This window comes from Panthera onca, chromosome B4, assembly GCF_046562875.1.
Source record: "Panthera onca isolate mPanOnc1 chromosome B4, mPanOnc1 haplotype 2, whole genome shotgun sequence".
NCBI lineage: Eukaryota > Metazoa > Chordata > Mammalia > Carnivora > Felidae > Panthera > Panthera onca.
Window position 1 is genome coordinate 136,291,612 of NC_138345.1, and position 19,822 is coordinate 136,311,433.

Genomic DNA, 19,822 nt, shown 5'->3' on the forward strand with positions numbered 1-19,822 from the left:
CCCACGCCCTACGCCTAGTTCTGCTCTGTTATCGTGCGACATCGTCAGGCTGTTACTATTTTAATACTGCATCGTCTCCAACAGGAACAGGTGCTCCCTGAGTGCAGGGCCCTCTGTCCCCTCAGAGCCCAGGGTGCGGTCTGCAGAGCCCAGGACGGCCGGGCGGGGTCCCTGACGGCCCCGTGAGATTCCGACCCGAGCGAGGGTCCCAGGGAGTCCCCGCCTGGCCAGCTTCTGGGGGTCCCGAGGCGGCTGCAGGAGGGCTTTTCCCCCTCGACACCGTTCGTGCTTTGCACCGGAGGATTCTCGGTGGCGGGACGGCCGCGGGCGCGGTCGGGTGTGGAGCGGCTTCGCGCACTAGATGCCAGTAACACCTCCTGCCTCCAGGTGGACGGCCGTAACCGCGTCCGGACGCTGCCAGGCCCCTGGGGGACAGAACTGTCCCCGGAGGCTGGGGGAGGGGGGCCTGCGAGATGCAGGGGACAGCGTCCCGGCGCTCAGGGCCACGCGCGGCTGTGCACGGACGTCTTTTGAAGGACGGCGGGACAAATCCCCGTTTTCCCGGCTCCGTGCAGGAGTGGGAAGGGTATCCTGTGCCTGCCAGAGACCAGGTCACGGCCGGTCCGGGCCCGCGGGGCGCACGTCGGTAGATCCCTCCGGCCCCTAAGCTGAGGCGCCTCTACCCCACGTGCAGGTGAGAACACGGAGGGTCCCGGGTGTCCACAAATGCGGAGGGTGCCTGGGCCCCACTCTGCCGCAAGAGCCCCGCAGACGGGTGGCTTGGCAGAAACTCATTCTGTCACGTGGGGAGGCCGGAAGTCCAAAGTCAGATGTCAGCTGCATCGTGCTCCCTTCGGGGACTCGAGGGGAGGGTCGGCCTTGCCTTCTCCGGCCTCTGGTGGCTTCAGGTGCTCCTGGGCTTATGGCTGCACGATTCTGGTCTTTGTCTCTGTCTTCACGTGGCTGCCTTCTCTCTCTCTTTAAAAAAAAAATTTTAAATATTTATTTTTGAGAAAGAGAACAGGGAAGGGGCAGAGAGAGAGAGAGAGGGAGACACAGAATCCGAAGCGGGCTCCGGGCCCCGAGCTGTCGGCACAGAGCCCGACACGGGGCTCGAACCCACGGACCTCGAGATCATGACCCGAGCCGAAGTCGGACGCTCAACCGACAGAGCCCCCCGGGCGCCCCATGTCTTCGTCTTCGGGGCACCAGCGGTCAGGGTGGCCTTGTCTCAGAAATATCCGCAGAGACACTGTATCCAGATAAAGCCACATTCGGGGCGAGGGCTGCACCATGTATTCCGGGGGCTAAACTTCAACCCTTCGTAGCACGTGATGGGTTCTTGCACATCTTCCGGATCTGGCTGCCTCCCAAGGGCCGGTACAACCCAGAGGAGGGAGGCCTCCCTGAGGAAAGCGTGCGGGGCTCTGAGGAGGGAGGCGTGCCCGGCGGGCCTCTGGGAGGCAGGCACCCGTGTCGGCGTTTGGGGAGCCGCGTGGGCTCATTGTTCGTTCTGATCGAATGTCGTCCGCACGCGGCTCAAGAACTCGGAGATACGACCTGCGGGTCTTTAAACTTTACAACGAAGGAAGCAGCCGTTCGAGGAGCCATAGAGAGTCACACGGGCGGCGTGTTAGTCAGGCTTGGGGACGTAAGTGCAAAGGCCCGGCTCCTTGAAAGCCAGGGGTGGCTTACAGAGCGTGGCGGGGAGCCCCGGATCGGCGTCCCAGGCCCCGGTCCTGCCCCGCTCCCCGCCAGCCTCGCTTGCCTCCTCATGTCGGAGCAGAGACCGTGGCGAGCACTGGGAGAAGCTGCCTTGCCCGAGATCACAGCCGGGTGGGTAGTCAGACCGGACCTGCTTCACCTGAGTCCTCCTCCTGCCCAACCGCCCCCGCCCCCCCCACCCCTGCCTGCACCTGCAGAGCATGCTCGGGTCCCGGCACACGTGGGCGAAGCCGCAACGAGGTACCTTTTCTTCGTTGGCTTGCTGACGAGCTCCCGGTACCGGTGTCTCCCGAGGCCGGGCGCCGACTCTGGCGTCTGGGCCGGTGTTTCCTGTTGGTAGCGACTTGCGCGATGACCTCGAGAAAGAATGGGTTGACAGCGGCTGGGGCTGCTGCCCGGGATGCCGGGGGGCCGAGATCTAGAGCAGCGGAGGCGGGACTGAGAAGACGCATAGGGCAGGTGCTCCTGGGGCCTAGAGCCAGACGCAAAGGGTCAGGCCCAGAGAGGTGGTCGGGAGGGGCAGGCGCCTAGCACGTCCCCGGCTGCTCCCCGTGACCCGTTCAGTAGCCAGGCGCGGGAGGAGGTGAGGAGCACGGTGGCCGCGTGGGCCGCTGTGGTGGCCGGTCCTGAGCAGCTGCAGGGACGGGAGCCACCTCGGGTCTCGCGAGGACACGAGTGCATCCTGTTCCTTCTGCAGCTAAGGTGACAAGGTGACTCGTGTCAGTGGGTTTGCCACCACGAAGCCGGCCTTCTCCGGCCCCATCGTCACACGAGCGTGACCTGGGACGCTCGGGGACAGTTGCGTTTTTATCCACGGCATTGGCTGGACGCATCCTCTGTGCTCGCGTGTGTCTGTTCCGCTCGCGTGACCCAGGCTGTGCCTGTTTCAATCACGGTTGTGTCCCCGGGGCTTGTCAGCCTGGGGTCTGGCACACGGTAGGTGCTTAGTAAAACGGGCGCAGCCAAAGAATGTTCTGGGCCTTTTGAAGTGACGTGGCGTAGCTGGGGCCGTCTCGAGGCCGTATGAGTTTCCTGTGATTGCAGTAACAAATCACCACGTTCCGCGGTTCAGAACAACACCGACGTACCGTTCTGGAGGTCTTACGTCCTCAAATCCAGGCGTAGGCAGGGCTGCCCGCCTTCTGGAGGCTCCGGGGAGATTGCGTTTCCTTGATTTCTCAGCCCCCAGAGGCTCCCGTGTTCCTTGTCGTGGGGCCCGTCCTGCATCTGCAAAGCCAACAGCGCGGTGTCTTCGGGCCTCTCCCTGTCTCTGCTGTCTCCTTGCTCACGGTTCACTTGTGTCGTTTTTTAAAGGACCCTTGCAGTGTCTTTGGCCCCCCCTGGATGAGCCAGGATAATTCCCCGTGTCACGATCCGTAACTTAATCACACCTACAAAGGCGTTCTGCCTTTGTAGCACGGATGCAGCCAGGATGCGGTGATTACCAGGCATTGGTGCGAAGGGCGGGGGGGGGGGGGGGGGGACCGAGAAAGCAGGAGGCAAAACCGGACGGCCCTTTTGGGGGGTCAGGGGAGGCCCCTGGACGGGTTCCAGGGATGAGGATGGAAATATCTTTGGGGGGAAGCGGGGCGTTATCCAGCCGGGCACGGGGGCCCTAGAAGAAAATTGCCCTTAGGAGCTCCAAAGAGGAGCACCGGAGGGGGATGTCAGAGTCCTGAAACGTTCACTCGTTCGTTCATCGACAGTTTCACCGTTGACTGGCCGTGTGTGTCCTCTGGGCCGGGCCCCGTGGACCTGCCCTTACCAGCAGCAGGTGCACACAGATGCCTCAGACGCGGTCATACTCGAAAGGGCGACAACAGCACGGGGCCCACGGGATTGTGTGGGGTGCCGTGGGGAGCCTCCCTTTGGCCGGCGGGGAGGGGTTCCCCCCATTGGCTTGTAGCTGCTCCTTTGGGGCTTTCCCTCCGAAGGCTGGTCACCGGGAAACCCTCGTGGGTCGTGACGGTCCTTCCCCTTTGTTGCCTGGAGTGTTGCATCCATTCGGGGTGGGTGGTGTCCTGTTTGTCCAGGCGGGCCACCTGAAATGCCATGTCGGCCCCTGGAGTATCTCAGCTGGGGGCGTAGCTGCCAGCCCCAGGGCTGCCCCAAAGCCACCTGCTTTGGGAAGGTGCCCCTCTGCCCAGCGGACCAGATTCTCTAGTTTGGATGGAACCTTTAGCAGATGGTATGTGGTCTAACTTGCACTGGCGGAGATGGGCCACTAGAGGGCGCTATCCTTCAGGCGGTTTCCGCACACGCTTCCCTGGTTTTTTCTCTAGTTGAGGTTTCTTGTGGCAGGTGCACATGGAAGAGAGAGAGAGAGAGAGAGAGAGAGAGAGAGAGAGAGAGAGAGAGAGTGTGTGTGTGTGTGTGTGTGTGTGTGTGTGTGTGTGTGTGTGTGTGTGTTTAACGACTTAATGATTTAATCTTCTTATTTTCTCAGCAGAGCACGCTTTGGATTTCCCCGAATACAATGGGACATTACTGATCAGGTTAATTAATACGAGTTCGCCGAGCAGGGACCAGGCGAACTTGCTTCAGTGGGCTTTGTTTTTCCCTGCCGTTTCCATTTTCTCTTTATTAAGCAGGCTGCTCTCCTGGTGTGTTAACCTTGTTGGGCTTGTCCGCTCCTGGAAATGACCAGATTTCCTTACCCGCCCCCCGCCCTTGGTCAGGGCACCCTGCCCCACTTGGCCCCAAGGGGCCGTGGCCGATAAGCATAAGGGGAGACGTCGCACGTCGATGTGGCTTTTTTGACAATTCTGAGTTTCATTTGGGGGTGGTTTCCCTCCTCTGCCCCCACCTAATGCTTGTTCTAGATCCTTCCTCCCTCTTTGTTGACTCATGGCAGATTTTCATGACCAGTGATTGAAATTGCTTCCACGTCCTCACCGAAACCCGGCACGATTGATTGGTAGAAATGTGATAAACTCACCGTCCGCAAATCAAGGGAACAGAGCACACACATCCCATCCAGATTAGCACGGATGCAGCCAGGATGCGGTGATTACCAGGCATTGGTGCGAAGGGCGGGGGGGGGAGGGGGACCGAGAAAGCAGGAGGCAAAACCGGACGGCCCTTTTGGGGGGTCAGGGGAGGCTGGCCGCGGGGACGTGGGTCCAGCTGTTCGTCAGCTCACGGACATGTGCCAAAGGGCACCCCCTACATGATATGATGTTGGCCCTTGAGGTTTTTGGGAAGCCAGGATTCTTCGTCACCCTCAGAAAAGCAGGTTTGCCTGGCGGCGGGGGGGGCTCTCCCCCATCCTTTGTTCCTGGCATGTTTATGCATTTTAATTTCACTGTGAGTCACTTGAGACATGCTTCTGAGCCTCCCGTGGGCTCTGACTTCCTTGTCCTGGTCGCCGGTCACCATTCGCGGTGGCTGGCCTTGGCTCCCTGCTGGCAGACTTTGGGCGGCACCTTGGGCTTCAGAATTGGCGTGGCGGGGGGCGGGGGGGTCACACCGTGTTGCTGGCACCGTCCAGCCGCCATCGTGGCGTTTTAGGTAGAGTCGAGGTTCTGTTACAATTCAGCCTAATTAGCGTCTGTTTTAAATGCTCGGCCACCAGATAAAGATGTTCGCGGTGATGCCTGTGCAGTAAATTAAGGATCTTTGAGATCCGATCATGCCTGGTTTGCAGTGAAGTGGATGTTTCCACGTCTGGATTCTTTGGGAATGGGCGACGTGGGGGTTCGTGGCCTCTTGTCATCTGAACGTTCAGTTAATGAGGCCGTCCCACCCCTCGATACTCACAGATGCCTGAGGCTGTCGGGATTCGGTTCGACTCGGTCCCATCAGGTGAACGCACCTTCGTGGGGTCGTCTCCATGCGGGGCCGACCCCTGGGGACGCAGGGGTGAGGGAGGCCGGCCTCTGCCTCCGGGACTCTGTCATCCGGCGGTGAGACGTGCACACATCCCCGAGGTCGTAGCCTCCGGGAGCACCGGGGCTGTGAGTCAGCTCACGGCCAGACCCTGCAGACGTTCATGGTGCCTGGCCCCCTGGGTGAACCTGTCAGGTGGGTGACTCTCCATGACGCTGGGCCCTCCCTGTCACCCAGCACAGATGCTGATGGCAGGACCGAAGGGGAGAGCCAACACTTCCCGCTCCGCTGTTTCTCGTTAAATTAGTTGTCACGACAACCTCACGGTCGTGTCTGGTTATTATCCCTCTGCGGGGGAAAGACAGTAAAAGACGGAAGGAGATGAAACTCGTGCCCAAGGTCATTCTGTGATGCACCTGCAGAGCCTCTGTGCTCGCTGTTCTGCCCGTCCCAGCACCCGCCCTGGTCCTGGGGGGCTTTGGAGGAGGGCACAGGGCCCTGGAAGAATGGAGGTTGGCAGCGAACTATAAGAGCGCACGGCGTGTTGGGCTGGTTCAGCTGCAGGCTGTGGTGCTGCTGGAGGAGGCACAGCCTGTGCAAAGGTCCTGGGGCGCCCGTGCCCGGCCCCGAGCTCTTCAGTGGTGCCTGGGGGTAGGGTGCCATGGGGAGGGATTTGGTCTTTGTGCAGGGAGGCAGTGGAGGACGGGGACGGTCTCTGGGCACAGGAGTGACCTGATGGGCTGTGTTCACGGGACACAGTCTTGAGAACCCTTGGGAGCTGGACCGGAGGGGAGGGACCAGGAACCCGAGACCCGCAGAGACTAGAGCGGACGCCCCGGCCTTGCGCTCGTCCCGCCACAGTATCCGGCCCCCGAAGAGTCTCCCTGCCGCATCCGGGAGGTGGCTTGAACGAGCTGACCCATTTACTCCCCGCCTGAGCAGCCGGCACATCGACTCGCCCCTAAAGGATCAGTCATCCTTCGTGAGCCGGCAGCCCAGACCCCTCCCGTGTCCCGGTTTCTGCTCGCCAGGTGGTTTATGTGGTAAAGCTGACATTTCCCGTTGACCTGGAAGTCTTTCTTCCCGCCTCCTTCCCACAGACAATTGGTTTTTCTGTGGTCCTGGCATTTTCCTGATCAGCCAGGGCGAAGGGGAAGAAAAGGCCTGATCTGGGTCGGGAAATTCTCTGTTTGACATCAGCTTCTGAGCTCCAGGCTTTTTTTTTTTTTTTTTTTTTTTTTTTTTTTTTTTTTTTTTTAATATTTATACCGAAGCAACTTTTGGTATTCAGAAGGCCTGCTTTCCTGGAGACGGGCGGACGGCTTTGTTCTTGCCGGTCTCTGCTCCGGGTGCCTGCAGCAGGTGGCTGGTCGGCGTGCACCCGCGGGCGGCCGAGGTCTGCTCCAGAGGCAGCTTGTCCCAATATGTCCCTAATTGCAGAGCAGAGTCCTCCCTCCCGGGTCCTCGCCCTCCGCACAGCCACATCACAGTAATTGGGTCCTTGGTGACCCACGACTGCCAGGCTAATGTAAGCCTTAATGGAAACTCTCTTTTCCCACCCAATTAAGTGGCTGGAGGTGGAATGTTTTGCAAGAACAGTCTGTTCCCTGCTCTTCTGACTTTGTGCCTCTCACCTAAATTCTCCGCTCAGCCCCGTTTTGTCTACGTAAACACGTAGTCGTTCGTTCCTTCCCTAAATATTTATCGCACGCTTCATGTCAGGCTTCGTGCAAGATACGAGGTCATGGTCCAGACCAGCACCTGGCGCCTCTACAGCCCTGGGGGAGGGGGGGCAGGGTGCAGGGAGGCGGACACACCCCACAGCCACGTGACAGGGGGTAAAAGATTGTAGTTGTCGCGTGCAGGGGGCTTGGGAACCGGAGGAGCCCTAACTCTGTCTAGGGCATGAGCGCAAACGGAACGCTGTCCTGACAAATCCGGGGGCTGTAGTTGGAGTTAGCCGGATGGAAACAGGTCGGGTTCGCTCATCACGTGTTTGGGGGGTTTGGGTTTAACCCCGGAGCCGGTGGGAGCCGTGGTGTGGATTACACCATGGTTAGCTTTGCGTGCCGGGAGGACTGCTGTATCAGACGGGACTCAGTTTGCAAATGACAGGAAACTCAACCCAAAGTGGAACAGGAACAAGACAGAATCCCCCGTTGCGTTTGACAGAAAGAGCTGCCTGTGGCTGGCCTCAGGTGAGGCTTGATCCAGCACACGGGTGGTGTTGCTGAACTGTTCCCTCCGTCCTGTTGACCCTGTCTTCATTTCCAGGGTCGACTGGGGGGGTACGATGAAGGTACCGCTCCCACGGGCATCCTTGCTGGATCGAGGCCGTTGGGAGAAAGTGCCCGTCTCATTCTGCATTCCCAGCATGGTCTCCCTGTGGCCGCTGACCCTGATCAGGCCAAGCACGTTCCTGCCTCGATAACTGTGTTTTGGGGAGAATAGCATACCCATTGGCTCCACTGGGGTTGGAGGCAGATCCCCACCTGGATTGTAAGTCCCGAGAACGGTGGGTAGATGCTGGGCTCCGTTTGACCAGAAGAAGGGCGACCGGGCGCCGGAGAGAAGAAACAGCAGAGTCCAGGATGGTCACCTGCAGAAGCGGAGAGGCTGAGGCGGGACCTGCGGGAGGCTGAGTGGCCCTCCTGGTGACGGGTTCCTCCCCTCTCCCCACCGGCTGCCCCTAGGACCGGACACAGGATGCAGGGTCTCAGGAGGGTCCTGTCTAGCGTCTCAGTTCCTCTCTGTGCCCTTTGCGTGTATATGTGTGTCGGGAACTTTCCACCTTCAATCACCCACGGCTCCAGATTGAGGTTATCGTTTGCGGTGGCTTCTTGTGGTCAGGGCTGTGCTGTGGGGTTCCCTCTTTTGATTTCCCTGTCCCTCCAGATTGCGTGCTGTGTCCCCTGGGGCTGGGGCAGTGCTGCTGGGGGAACCCCAGCCCAACGGCGTGGGCACCAGCCCTTTGGAAAAGAGGGTCTCGGGAGAAGCCAGGGTGGCAAGATGATCGCCGTGGGGACAGGCAGTTCTGCATCTGGCTCAAGATCGAGAACAGGGATTTGGAGAAGGAGCGAAATTCTGGGTTCCCCCTCCCGCAGGCAGGAAACGGTCTGTGCTTCCCTCCGACCCCGCTAGAAGCTGGGAGATGTTGTGGTTTGGGGTCGGGTGCTCGGATCCATCCCTAACCAGCTGTGCCAGCTCGGATGTGGCTCGCTCTTTTAGAGACCTCGTCCCTGGTGGGAGCCTGGCATGATAGCGCGGGGAAGATGTGCTCAGTAAATCTCCTTCCTTCCTGGGGAGGCAGTCACCTGGGGCAGGCGCTGGCCGGGTAGAAAGTTGCTGAAACGTGGCCCCTGTCTTCATCTCTGAAAGGGACACAGAAGTCGCTCGCCAGTTTGGATTTCAGGGGGCTGGTGGGGTGTGCTCGTGTCTTCTAAGTTCTTGCTGCTCTCGGCCCGGCATCAGCAGCATCACCCTGGGGTGACGGTTACTGACGCTGAGCCTCGGACCCTGCCCAGACCTGCTGGATCAGCCTGTGAGCCCAGGGGGATCCCAAGTTTAGTGCCTAGGGGGTGAGTGGTCAGCCAAGGCCCCAGGGCAGGCTCTGGCTGATGATGGGAGGCGGGGGACGATTGGCATCCCAGCGGTGACAACAGGGGTATCCACGGTGATGTCCTCCTAGGGCTGGTCTCCCTTCTGCAGGTGCCCCCTGCTGGGTTCCCCAGGATGTGGCCCCTGAGCCCCCCTCCCACACCCTTCCCAGGCTGATCCAGGCAGCGTGCATTTCCCCGGTGTCACTGGAGACAGAAGGCATGGAATGATCTTTTCCGTCAAAGCACAGAGGAGCAGCACAGGGTCTTAAAACGGCGCCGAGGACAGGGGATTCCAAGGTTCTGAGCTGTGTAGATGCCTCTTGCATCCAGCAGAAGGTATTCCTCTGAGCCTGTGGGTGATGACAGAGTCACCCGGGGGCGACCTATTTCTTCACCCCCAAACTTACGGCTTCTCTCTTGCCCACACGTGAAGGCACAGGCGTGTGGCCCTCTGTGACTTCCTCGGGGTGGGGGTGGGGGGTCTGCTGCAGACAGAGCTCTCTTCCTGCAGGGCCGCCTGGCAAGGCGAGTTCTGCGCCTCGGCCCTTCCTGGCCTCAGAGGTGAGCACCCCGGGACAGGCTCGGCTGCGGCAGGGCCCCCCTCCCTGCGGCATTGGCTGTCGTGAGCTTTGGGGCCGGGGGCACGTCCTCCAAGCACAATGTCCTAATAACTTTATTTCACAAGAACGTAGGAATACGGCCACGGCCAAGCCTTCCCCGTCTCCTCCTTTCCTCTGCCCTCCCCGCTCCCAGAGGTTTAACACTGTCCTTGCCATTGGGGACCGGGGCCTGTCCTTCTCTTCTCTATAAGTTTAGATGCATACACCTAGGAACATACCGCTTTGAGTCTCTGATTGTGCTGTTTGCATAAATATCACGCCGGATTGTCTTGAAACCTGTTTTTTATTTATTTTTTAATGTGTATTTACTTTTGAGAGAGAGAGAGAGAGACAGAGCATGAGCAGGGGAGGGGCAGAGAGGGGGAGACCCAGAATCCGCAGCAGGCTCCAGGCTCTGAGCTGTCAGCACAGAGCCCGACGCGGGGCTCGAACTCACGGACCGCGAGATCATGACCTGAGCCGAAGTCGGACGCTTAATGGACTGAGCCACCCGGACGCCCCTGACACCTGCTTTTTACAATTCAACACCATGATGCATATTGAACTTAATTAATTATACATTGGGCACCTGGGTGGCTCAGTTGGTTAAGTGTCCCAACTCTTGATCGCAGCTCAGGTCTTGATCTCAGGGTTGTGAGTTTGAGCCCTGCGTGGGGCGTGGAGCCTACTTAAAAAAAAAAAAAAAAAAAAAAAAAAAAAAAAAAAATATATATATATATATATATTTATATATATACACACACACACACACACACACACTCATCCCATTAGTGCTTTCTTTGCTAGGTCCTGGGCCAGGACACATCCTTCCCCTCCGTCTCCTGCCGGCTCACGACGATCGGCACAGTGAGGACAGGCTCCGTCTCGTTCTCCCCTTAGTGCCCGGCCAAGCGGCGACAACGTAGGTGACCCTCGATGGGTGTTGGCTAGATCAGCAGGCTGTAGGACCCGGCCCGAGGCTTGCTTGCTGCTGCCCCAACGGGACAGCTCTTTAGCCGCGAGGTCTTGATGTGAGGTCAGTAACGCCTGCTGACCTCCTGTGGATTTCGCTTTCTTGAAATGCTCGCACGTTTATTTTTGCCTGTAAACGTCGAGAGCCGGGGTAGAACCGTGTGCCCCGGCAGAGCGAAACCCCATAAATCAGATGTCAGACCGAGCGACCCGTGTGGTGTGGGTAACCGTCACGGTACTTTTTTGTTGCTGTGGTGTGGTCTGTGCGGTTCAGGCACTCATCCTCCGCCGAGAAATGACCGCGAGTTAAACACACACAGATATACGGAGCTCGAGATGGTGGGCCGGCGTGCTCGTGCCGAGGCCAGATGTCATTCCTCAGGAAGAACCAGCCGGATCTGCCACTTTAAAGGTTGAGAGGCTCAGGGGCGCCTGGGTGGCTCAGTCGGTTGAGCGTCTGACTTTGGCTCAGGTCACGACGATCTCACGGTCCGTGGGTTCGAGCCCCGCGTCGGGCTCTGTGCGGACAGCTGGGAGCCTGGAGCTGCTTCGGATTCTGTGTCTCCCTCTCTCTCCGCCCTCCCCCCGCTTGTGCTCTTTCTCTCTCTGTCTCAACAATAAATAAAACATTAAAAAAATTTTTTAAAAAAGGTTGAGAGGCTGTTTTACGTTGCGCTACTGGGTCGGGTCGCTGGAGGTCATTTCACTCCCATCCCACATCCGGGTCGGGAAGGACAGCGGCCCCCCGGGGGACTGTCTGCTCCCACAGACTCTGACCCTGGGCCGAACACTGCCCTCCATCTGCTGTTAATTCTGGGGATGGTGGAGATTCAGCCCGGACCCCCTAACCTCCTGGGAAAGACAGGGCCTCCCGTTTCAAGGCCTTTGCGAGCGTGATACGCTGGGAGTAGCTCACCCCTTGGAGTTGTGATCTGTAGCTCGCTCTGAACACGGAATCTGCAGGTGTCATGGAGGGCTGTTCATGGCTTCCCCTCCCCCAGCCGTGGAGCGTGTTCTTGCTTAGATCTTCCTTGGGCCCTGTTTTTATGTATGTATGTATTTATAAATGTTTAGTTTTGAGAGACAGAAACAGAGTGCGAGCAGGGGAGGAGCAGAGAGAGAGAGAGAGGGAGACACAGAATCCGAAGCGGGATCCAGGCTCCGAGCTGCCCGCCCAGAGCCCGACACGGGGCTTGAACTCGGGAACCGTGAGATGATGATGTAGCCGAAGTCGGATGCTTAACCCGCTGAGTTGGGCCCTGTTTTACCTGAGCTGTGAGATCTTCACATGAAGTACAATTTGATTTATTGTCTGGAAGAACCACTGTGTTAAAAAAAAAATTTTTTTTTAAGTTTATTTATTTTGAGAGGGAGGGAGAGGGAGAGAACGTGTGCACATGCACGGGAGTAAGGGAGGGGCAGAGAGAACGGGAGAGACCCGACTCCTGACTCACGGGGCTCGAACTCCCAAACCGTGAGATCGTGACCTGAGCCTTGGACGCTTCAGTGACTCAGCCACCCAGGCGCCCATAATTACTCTGATAAAGTATAATTTCTGCAGAGAAACGACTCCCCTGAGCGAGGACGGAAGCCGGAAAACTCCCAGGAAGCCCTCACTATTTGGCAGGGGCCTGGAAAGCCTCATTGTTGGGTCTCCTAAAGCACAGGGAGGTTACCGTCCCCCCGACTGTCCTTGCCCCGGCCATGGGGGGGGGGGAGGGGGGGACACGTCCCTACCCTCCCTTACTTTTCCTCGCAACTCCGAGGACGCTCAGTTCCTTTGAGGACAGGCTGTGACTGCAAGTGGGTGTGTCTGGCCCCGGGCCAGTAAGCTTTCCTCCCGGTTTCAAGTTCCTCCTGTAGACGGGGGGATCGGGTGGCCCGCACGCTGTTTTTGTTGGAGTTTTCTCTTTGAGCTGGTTCACACGGGGCTGCTGAAAATTCTCCCCCTGATGTGTTCGGCACCAAAACCAGGACGTGTACATATGGCGTGAAAAGTCTCCCTAGGAGGCAAAGCATCGTGGAAATGACACCCTTAGAAAAATGGCAGAAAATGGAGTTGTCAGTCTTGAGCTCCAGAGGCTGAGGCTCACCCCCCCCTCCACCCCCGCCGTGAGGCCTCTGGATCCTCCGCGAAGCAGGTGAGCCCCCAGTGGGCTCCCTGCACCCCATCGTTGGCAGGCCTTGTGCTGTGGTCCCCCTTCCTGCCCCGGCGCCCCTCACGGAGCGAGAAGCCGAGAAGCCTTTATGCATTCAGACCTCTGCCCCCCTGACCGTGACCTTCCTCTGTGAGCCAGCAGCTCTCAGAGTTGGGCTTTTGCAGTCATGTCAAAGGGGAAAAAAACAAGGTGCCTAAAAGCATTTTTTTTTTTTTTTCTGGGGAAGAGCCTGGGTATAAATAAATAAATGAAACCCATACGAAGGAAAAGATTAAAAAAAAAAAAATCAAAGATGAAGCCTTTGCATTTGGCCTGGGGTGTGAGTGGCAGGCTTTTTATGAGATACGCTTTCAAGTGTTGAGGTTGTGGTTTTCAATTGTCGTTCCTCCTTTTTATGTGCTCCTAATTCCAGGCAGGAGAGGTGGGGTTTTTTTGGGTTTTTTTTGTTTTTTTAAGCCTTGCCCAGTCCTTGGGTGGGGTGATGGAAAGGGAACGGGGCTTTGGAATCATGCCTTCGTGCATCGATTCAACAGATGCTAAAAGGCGAGCGTTTATGGAGTACTTCCTGCATGCCTGGCCAGGATCAGCTCGTCGGCGGCCGAGCCGGGATCCGAAAGCGACAGGAGGCTTCTGTTGTGCTGTTACCCAAATGCGAAGGCCTGTTGTGTGCACGGGCCGAGTTAGCCCTGGTGTGGATGGGGGCGTATGGTCCAGGAAAGAGAGAGTTCTAGGGCCGTGTGATGTGAGCCAGGCAGAGGGGAGCCCGGGGTGGGAAGGGAACACCCAGGAGGGCTTCCTGGAGGAGGTTGCCAATAAGCTGAGGCTTGAAGGTGGGGAGGACTTAGCTGGGCGTAGGGAGGTGCAAGACCAGGTTCGGTCCTGACTCTGGGGCTCACGGGGGGGGGGGTGTATGTCAGGTGCGTTCACAGCGAAGAGACTGGGGCTCAGCCAGGACCCGGCCACTCCCTCCCGCACTTGTTAGGAGATGAGATGAATGGGTGGCATGGAAGGTGCCTGGCCCATAGTAGGTGCTCAGGAAACGTTAGCGGCCCACAGTCCACATCCCACGGACAGTAAGAACGTGGATAATCCGTTCACTGCCACCTGAGGTCGCAAAACGGTGACCCCTGGTTGGCCGACAGAACTGGAATGATTTGCACACGTTTATAAGTTGGGAGATTCCACACTAAACCCTGAATTTCGAGCCTTTTTGAAAGCTTGTGCTGCTGGTGACTGCTCTCAGCCTGCCCCCCACCCCAGGCCGAGCGACGGGCGGCCGCTTGGCTCTGTCTCCTGACCCGGGCTTCATCCTGTCCCCCAGGCTCCCGGCATCTCCCCAGCCCTGTGTCCCCTGTCCCACAGCCACGCGGTCAGCCCCGCAAGCTGAACTTGGGTGCCGTGCGAACCTTGGCCATCGATTTCCTCCTGGTTGGCTGTCAGGCTTGGTGTGGACAAGGGCGTTCACCTCAAAACAGTGATGCACACTCAGGAAATCAGTGAGTCCCCAGCCTCGTGACACGGAGCCCCCATCCCTTTGAACGTCCACACCCGTTATACACCCCAGACGCCGGCCCTCCCAGGCCAGCGGATCTTTCTCCGTGACTCAGGGCAGCTGGCAGTTTGCATCTTTGAAGTGTTCCACTTTCTGGCACATGGACCAGTACTTTAGAAACCAGAACATTCCAGGGATCAATGGAAAGCCACTAAGCTGGCGGAGTAGGGTCCTTGGGGAAAAGCCACCGCGGTTCAAGCAGAGCCCCTCCTTCCAAATGTCAGACTGACCGTCGGAGGACGGTAACAGATTCAGACAGAAAGGTCCTCGGTGACGGGGCTGTGTCCCTTGGGGAACCCCGTCTGTGAGGAGCAGCGGAGTCCCGAAGAGGCGTCTGTGGATCCCTGCCGTGGCTCAGGTCCACGTGGCTGCCACGTTGGGCTTCCAGAATCCCGGCTCTGATGTGTCACCCGTATGCTTTGCAGAATCAAGATCCAGATTCTTGATCGTTCAAGGCTGCACCCAGTTGCTTCCTCCTACAAGAAGCCCTCCCTGGTTCTTCCTGGGATGCCTCCCCTTTTCCCTCAGTGCCTCAGAGCTTGAGCTGTGAACCCAGAGCTGAGCATTCATGATGTCGCTTGTTCCTCAGAACCCCTGCGAGGCGGGTACTGCCACCGCTCCCACATTACAGACGGGAAAACTGAGGCTTAGCAGGGCAAAGGGACCCACTCCAGACCACGGACCCGAGCGTGTGGTAAAGTGAGATTCCAACGCCGAGCTCTGTGGGCACAGCCCCGGGCTCATAACCGCCGGCCCTGTCCTGTCCCCCCCCCCAACCCCGGGCTCTGAGCACAAACTCCTTCGGAATGTGAGTCCTTGAGCCAGACAGAGCCTGGGTCGTTCTGCCAGAGCGTTTCTCGTCTATTAAGGTCGAGAAATCTCGGGTCCTGTTTAGTGTTATCTTTGATGTTCAAGGGCGGGGTGGAAACTTCTCTGTGTTCATGTGACCCAGTTTCCGTGCTTTGAAAATGCGGTTCCTTTCTCTTGCCCGGCTCCCTGTGTCTTTGAGACCAGGCGGCAGGGCCCTCTGGAATCATCTCTGTGTCCACGTGCTCTGGCTCACGTCCTGTGTCCCGGTGGGCGGACGGCCCGTGTGGCGTCTTTCTTGGAGGTTCCACGGGCTCGTCGTCGTGACTCACCTGTGTGGCGCACCTGTGTCCCAAAGCCCACCTGGGCCACCCCCCGCTGACGTGACTCCAAAGCCTGTTGTTCTCCTGGGCTGTGAGCATAACCACGGCTCCGGCGGCCTGGACCCCAGCGGACCTCCTTGGCCTCTCGGTCCTTCTGTGATGTCGGCCTGGGAAATGGGATTTAGGAGCTCAGGGTCTCTGCATACACCCACAAGTATGTGCCTCGTGTATACGTGAGGACTTCCTCTGAAAGATCTCTTTTCCTCTTTCCTTTTTCTGCCTTCGAACACGATGGGCTGGTTCAAATGGCTTTTGCAACTCGTTACATAGTGAAAAACAGTTGCTGAAACTGGGCGGCTGTTTTCTCTGCTGGCCTGGGCCACCGGTGGGCGTCATCTTCAGAGTATTGCTGGGAGAGTGGGGGTGGGGACTTCTCAGAAACCGACCTGAGCATCCTTTACGCGTCAGGGTGGTAACATTTGTCTGTATCTTGCACGGAGTCAGGCTAAGGGCTTGGGGGTGAAAAGACGGCCGTGCGTGGGGCCAGTTCCTAGGATGCGCCCTGTGGGGGTCGGATTAGGTTGTGTGCGTGCGGGGGGCCGACCGCCGGGCAGACCTCCAGACCGGATGTTGTTGGCAAAGCATTCACTTTTCCTTTCCTCTTTTCTTTTCTTTTCTCTTATCTTTTCTTTTTTCTTTTCTCTTCTTTTCTTCTCTTTTCTCTTTCTTTCCTTTTTTTTTCCCTTTCCTTTCCTTTTCTTTTTTTCTTTTCTTTTCTCTTTCTTTCCTTTTTTCTTTTCTCTTTCTTTTCTTTTCTTTTCTTTTCTCTTTCTTTCCTTTTCTTTTCATTTCTTTCTTTTTCTTTTCTTTTCTTTTTTCTTTTCTCTTTCTTTTCTTTTTCCTTCCTTTTCTTTTCTCTTTCTTTCCTTTTCTTTTCTTTTTCTTTTCTTTTCTTTTCTCTTTCTTTTCTTTTCTTTTTCCTTCCTTTTCTTTCTTTTCTTTTCTTTTCTTTTCTCTTTCTTTCCTTTCCTTTTCTTTTCTCTTTCTTTTCTCTTTCTTTCCTTTTCTTTTTTCTTTCCTTTTCTCTTTCTTTTCTCTACTTTTTTTTGTGGTAAAACATACATAACATGAAATTGATCATTTTAACCCTTTTTAAGTGTGCTTTTTTCAGTGGCGTTCATTCCATTCACAGTGTTGTGCAGTCACCACCCTCCCATCTCCTGAAGCTGCTTTTCATCAGGAACTGAAACTCGGTCCCTGTTAGGGGACTCCCCCTCCCCCCCTCCTCCCCCTCCCCCCACCATTCCACTTCAGGTCTCTGGATGTGACGACTCCGGGTCCCTCACTGTGTGAGTACAGTCGCACAGTGTTTGTCCTGTTGTGAGTGTTTCAAGGAGCTGATGCCCTCCAGGTTCACCCATGTGGTAGCTGGTGTTAGAATTTCCGTCCTTTTTTTTAAACTTTTTAAAAATGTTTTTTTTTTAATTTATTTTTGAGAGAGAGAGAGAGTGTGAGTGGGAGGCGCAGAGAGAGAGAGGGAGACACAGAATGTGAATCAGGCTCCAGGCTCCGATCTGTCAGCACAGAGCCCGACGCGGGGCTTGAGCCCATGAATTGTGAAGTCGTGACCTGAGCCGAAGTCCACTGCTGAACTGACTGAGCTACCCAGACACCCCCTTCCTTTATTTTTTTTTTAAGTTTATTTATTTGCGAGAGATGTGAGCAGGGGAGGGGCAGAGAGAGAGAGAGAGAGAGAGAGAGAGAGAGAGAATCCCAAGCAGGCTCTGTATTGTCAGCACACCGCCTGACATGGGGCTTGAACTCCCCAAACTGTGAGATCATGACTTGAGCTGAAACCGAGAGTCTGATGCTTAACCGGCTGAGCCCCCCAGGCGCCCCAGAATCTCCTCCCTTTTTCCGGGTGCACAGCATTCCATCGTGTGGGTACATCACATTCTGCTTCATTCTGTCACCCCTTGCCGGGCACCTGTGTTGTTGGCCGCCTTTTGTGAATCGTGCTGCTGTGGAACATGGGAATGCGAAAGTTGACCGCGTAAAAAGCCTCGCCTCAGGCCCTTCACCGATGTTAGAAGCAGGCGACCTGGGGCCCCACTGCTTTCGTCCTTGTGCGGGGCGGAGGGTCGGCTGTCCGCGGAGCCCGCTGTGTGCCTGGCTCTGGGCTGGAGACCTGGTGTTCATCATTTCACCCTTCCAGGGGCCCTGACATTTTGGGGAAAGAGGCTCAGAGGGGTCACTGGGTCTTGCCTGGGGTCACAACACTAGCAAAGTTGGGGGGATCCCCCCCACCCGCCTGCCCCAAAGCCGTCAGGCCCTGTCCCCATGCTATTTACCTCTTCACATGCCCGGGATCGGACGTGTGGTTGGTTCACAGTGACCGGGGTATTGAGAGAGAACGCGTGAGAACGTTTCGCGGAAGAGAAGACCTGGGCAAACCGGTGACCGATGGAGAGGCCGGGCTGTGGCGTGTGATGGGGACGGTTGCCCAGTGTCCTTAAGCAGGGCTGTCAAAGCAGCAGGTGCCCAGGCCCCACCCATTGAATCGGATCTTGCGTCTGGAGGCTGGAGTCCCAGGAGCAGCCGGGCGCCAGAGGAAACATAGTGTGACAAGGGCAGGGGTGTTAGTCCTGGGGGTCCCCCACGGCGGATGTGACCCCAGGCATTCTCCTGGAGGGCCTCTAGTGTGGGGAGCGAGGGATCCTGTAGGATCCGAGCCCTGTGACTGTGAAGTGTGCCCTCTACCCAGCACGCGCGCGCGCACACACACACACACACACACACACACACACAGACAGACACAGGCTGGTGCTATCTAGACCCGAGGTCATGGTGCCTCCAGCTCCAAGCCTGTGGTCTGGTTTGTTGGGTCCTATTGTGTGCTCTAACACCACAACCCTGGCCATTACCTGCTTGTCAGCTTTCTGTCCCCTTGAACCTGGCCGTCGACAACAGCGTTGCTTTAAATTCCGGACTTGCTGGGAGGGGCCTGCACCCCCAGATTCCGCGGCTGAGGACACAGCTCTGCCGGGAGCAGAGGGACGCCCGCCTTTGTAGGCCCCGTCGCTGTGATAGTCCAGCTTTGTCCATCTCAGCAGCCGTGGGAGGGTCTGGAAGCATCCAGAAGCTTCCGTGTCTTACTCATGTGTTCCAAAGAGCAGCGAAAACAAGACTGGCAGGGCTTGGCGGGCCCCAGAAGTCCTTGGCGAGGGGGAAGAGCCGGGGGATGTATTCTCGGTTCGGAGCATTTTCCCTCGGACTCTTTCTGGGCAGCAGGCCATTTAGGAATGTTTGTTAAAGGCTTGGAAAACAGGAGTTGATTCCTTCCTGTTTCTGCTGCCAACGTGCGAGGCCATGGAATTCTGTTCACACCAATCCTTGTTTTCTTCTCTCTTCCTGCTCCACAGTGAGTGACCTACAGGAAGAAGGCAGACATGCCATCGACTCGCCGATGTCCCCTGCCTCGGTGGACGTCCATCCTGAAGACACTTTGCTAGGTAAGGCGGGTCCTGCCAGCCCCCTGTCGTGAGCGAGCTGGCCTTCCGCGGCGTGTGCCCAGGGTTGGTGAGGCTGACAAGGGGCACCGTTGGTCGGCGTGGTCTGCGGATCTCACATCATCCCAGCTGGCGTTGGAGAGTCGGGGCTCCTGGCTCAAGGTCACGTTTAGAAAAGGCCGTAGGAAAAACTGCATCTTCCTCTGAAAGTTTCCGCCTCTCTGATTTCAGGTGTGAGCTTTGTTAGTATTTAAGTACGACGAGGCCCACAGATCAGGGGCTGACCACCCCCAAAACGATGGCCTGTTACACGCACAATTCCCGGGGGGGGGGGGGGGGGTGGTTCCTGCCAGGGGTGGCTGGGAGGCAGGAGGGGAGAGCGGGGCCTTTCTCTCCTTGTGGGAAGGGCTGGGTGGGGCAGAGTAGGCAGGTTTGGCTTGGCGAGTCGATCATCTCCGTGGGCTCTAGAGGCTCTCTGGAGAGGTCTGTAGCTGCCCCCGGGTGATTAGGGACATGTGGGCAGGGGGTGTGAGAACCCAGTCAAAGAGGTGGCTGGGGATGGGCTCCGGGTTGGTTGGTTTGCCCAGAAAAGGCAGTCACGGGGGCCTTGTTTGCCAACTTAGGAACTGGCCAGCCCGGGAAGGGACAGTAGTATCTCTAGGTCCACAGGCCCCGAGGTGTCACAGCATTAGCGAATATACAAAGGAAGAAACGTAATTAGTACAACCCCATCTGTGCGCGAGCCAGAG

General features: G+C 57.3%; 1 protein-coding gene across 5 annotated transcripts in view; it reads left to right on the top strand.

Moving 5' to 3' along the window:
• The window catches only part of PARVB (parvin beta), a 103,496-nt gene that overhangs the window by 32,555 nt on the left and 51,119 nt on the right, over window positions 1–19,822 (top strand). For all 5 annotated transcript variants that reach the window (XM_078449346.2, XM_078449347.2, XM_078449343.2 and 2 more), the window contains exon 2: window positions 18,987–19,076. In XM_078449346.2, coding sequence (XP_078305472.1) covers window positions 18,987–19,076 — 90 coding nt within the window. The remainder of the gene's footprint in view (window positions 1–18,986; window positions 19,077–19,822) is intronic.